General features: G+C 52.3%; 1 protein-coding gene across 1 annotated transcript in view; it reads right to left on the bottom strand.

Annotated features, from left to right (window-relative positions):
- CRLF2 (cytokine receptor-like factor 2) overlaps positions 1-1790 on the bottom strand; it is a gene marked incomplete at its 3' end in the record, with an annotated part of 15008 nt that overhangs the window by 8039 nt on the left and 5179 nt on the right. Inside the window, exon 3 of the mRNA XM_014538908.1 lies at positions 408-687. Within this exon, the coding sequence (XP_014394394.1) occupies positions 408-687 (280 nt within the window). The remainder of the gene's footprint in view (positions 1-407; positions 688-1790) is intronic.

Raw genomic sequence — 1790 nt, 5'->3', positions numbered from 1 at the left:
CCTCTCCAGTAGGGGGCGTGCAGGAGGCAGCCGATCCTCTCCCATAGCACCCTGCACAGCGCCCTCGGCCGACTCCCTCCGAGTTGCATGCGTTTTTCTGGCCGTGGAACGTTCCGGAAGGCTGGCGTCTTCGTTGTTGGGGTGAGCACAGGGGGCCCTCGATCAGGGAGGAGGCACTTACAGTAATCGGCGATCCATACGCTCCTGTTCTTGAGGTGCTGGGTCCCATTCCAGATGGAAAAATTGAGGACCGGGAATCGAACCCTGACCTCCTGGTGCATAGGTCAACGTTCAACCCCTGAGCCATGACCGCTGGCCTCCATCCCCAGTAGGGGGCGTGCAGGAGGCAGCCGATCCTCTCCCATAGCACCCTCCACAGCGCCCTCTGCCGTCTGCCTCCGAGTTGCATGAGTTTCTTGGCCGTGGAATGTTCCGGAAGGCTGGCGTCTTCCTTGTTGGGGTGAGCACGGGGGGCCCTCGATCGGGGAGGAGAACAGGCAATGCTTTCCCTCTGGGTGGCACTTACAGTAATCGGCGATCCATAGGCTCCTGTTCTTGAGGTGCTGGGTCCCATTCCAGATGGAAAAGTTGAGAATCGTATCGCCTTCGGCCACTAGGAGGCAGCCAGACCGACGTCCGTCCTGAAGGAGGTAGTTGGAGCATTCACTGACGGGCATCCCTTTAAATCTGTGGGTTTTGTTGTTGTTTTTTTTTTAAAAAAGAGAACCATTTAGCCATAGGATGTATTTGGAAATAATACACATCCCATATAATAAAACCCTAATATGCAAATCGACCGAAAGGCGGAATGAGGGCGGAATGGCCAGTCGCTGTGACGTGCACTGGCCACCAGGGGGCAGACACTCAACCCAGGAGCTGCCCCCAGCCGGCAGGCCCTAAGCAGTGGCTGGTGAGAGAGCAGGGGACCCCGATCGCTCCGCCAGTCGCCCCTCAGATAGACCCTGATCGCCGGCCAGGCCGAGGGACCCTACCCGGGCACGAACTTCGTGCACCGGGCCCCTAGTATGTGTAATAGTTAATCCTCACCAGAGGATATTTTCCCAGTGATTTTTTTTAATGGTTATTTTTTTAAATATATTTTATTGATTTTTTACAGGGAGGAAGGGAGAGGGATAGAGAGTTAGAAACATCAATGATGAGAGAGAAACATCGACCAGCTGCCTCCTGCACGCCCCCCCCACTGGGGATGTGCCCACAACCAAGGTACATGCCCTTGGCCGGGAATCGAACCCAGGACCCTTCGGTTGGCAGGCCGACGCTCTATCCGCTGAGCCAAACCGGTTAGGGCTTAATGGTTATTTTAAAAATATTTTTATTTATTTTTTTAAAAATATTTTTATTGATTTTGGATGGGAAGGCAGAAGGAGAGAGAGAAACATCAAAGATGAGAATCATGGATCGGCTGCCTCCCGCACGCCCCCTACTGGGGATGGAGCCCACAACCCGGGCATGTGCCCTTGACCTGGAATCGAACCCAGGACACTTCCGTCCACAGGCTGACACTCTAACCACTGAGCCACACCGGCTGGGGTTTAAATATTTTTTATTGATTTCAGAGACAAGAAGGAAGAGGGAGAGAGAGATAGAAACATCAGTGGTGAGAGAGAATCAGGGATCGGCTGCCTCCTGCACGCCCCCTACTGGGGACCCGAGGATATTTTTCTAATCATTTTTATTTATTTGATTATTTAAAAATATTTTTTATTGATTTCAGAAAGGAAGGGAGAGGGAGAGAGATAGAAACATCCATGATGAGAGAGAATCATGGA

The sequence above is a fragment of the Myotis brandtii genome, unplaced genomic scaffold (genome assembly GCF_000412655.1).
Source record: "Myotis brandtii unplaced genomic scaffold, ASM41265v1 scaffold2049, whole genome shotgun sequence".
Lineage (NCBI taxonomy): Eukaryota > Metazoa > Chordata > Mammalia > Chiroptera > Vespertilionidae > Myotis > Myotis brandtii.
The sequence above is the reverse complement of the archived record's forward strand: the minus strand, read 5'-3'. Positions and strand labels throughout refer to the sequence as shown.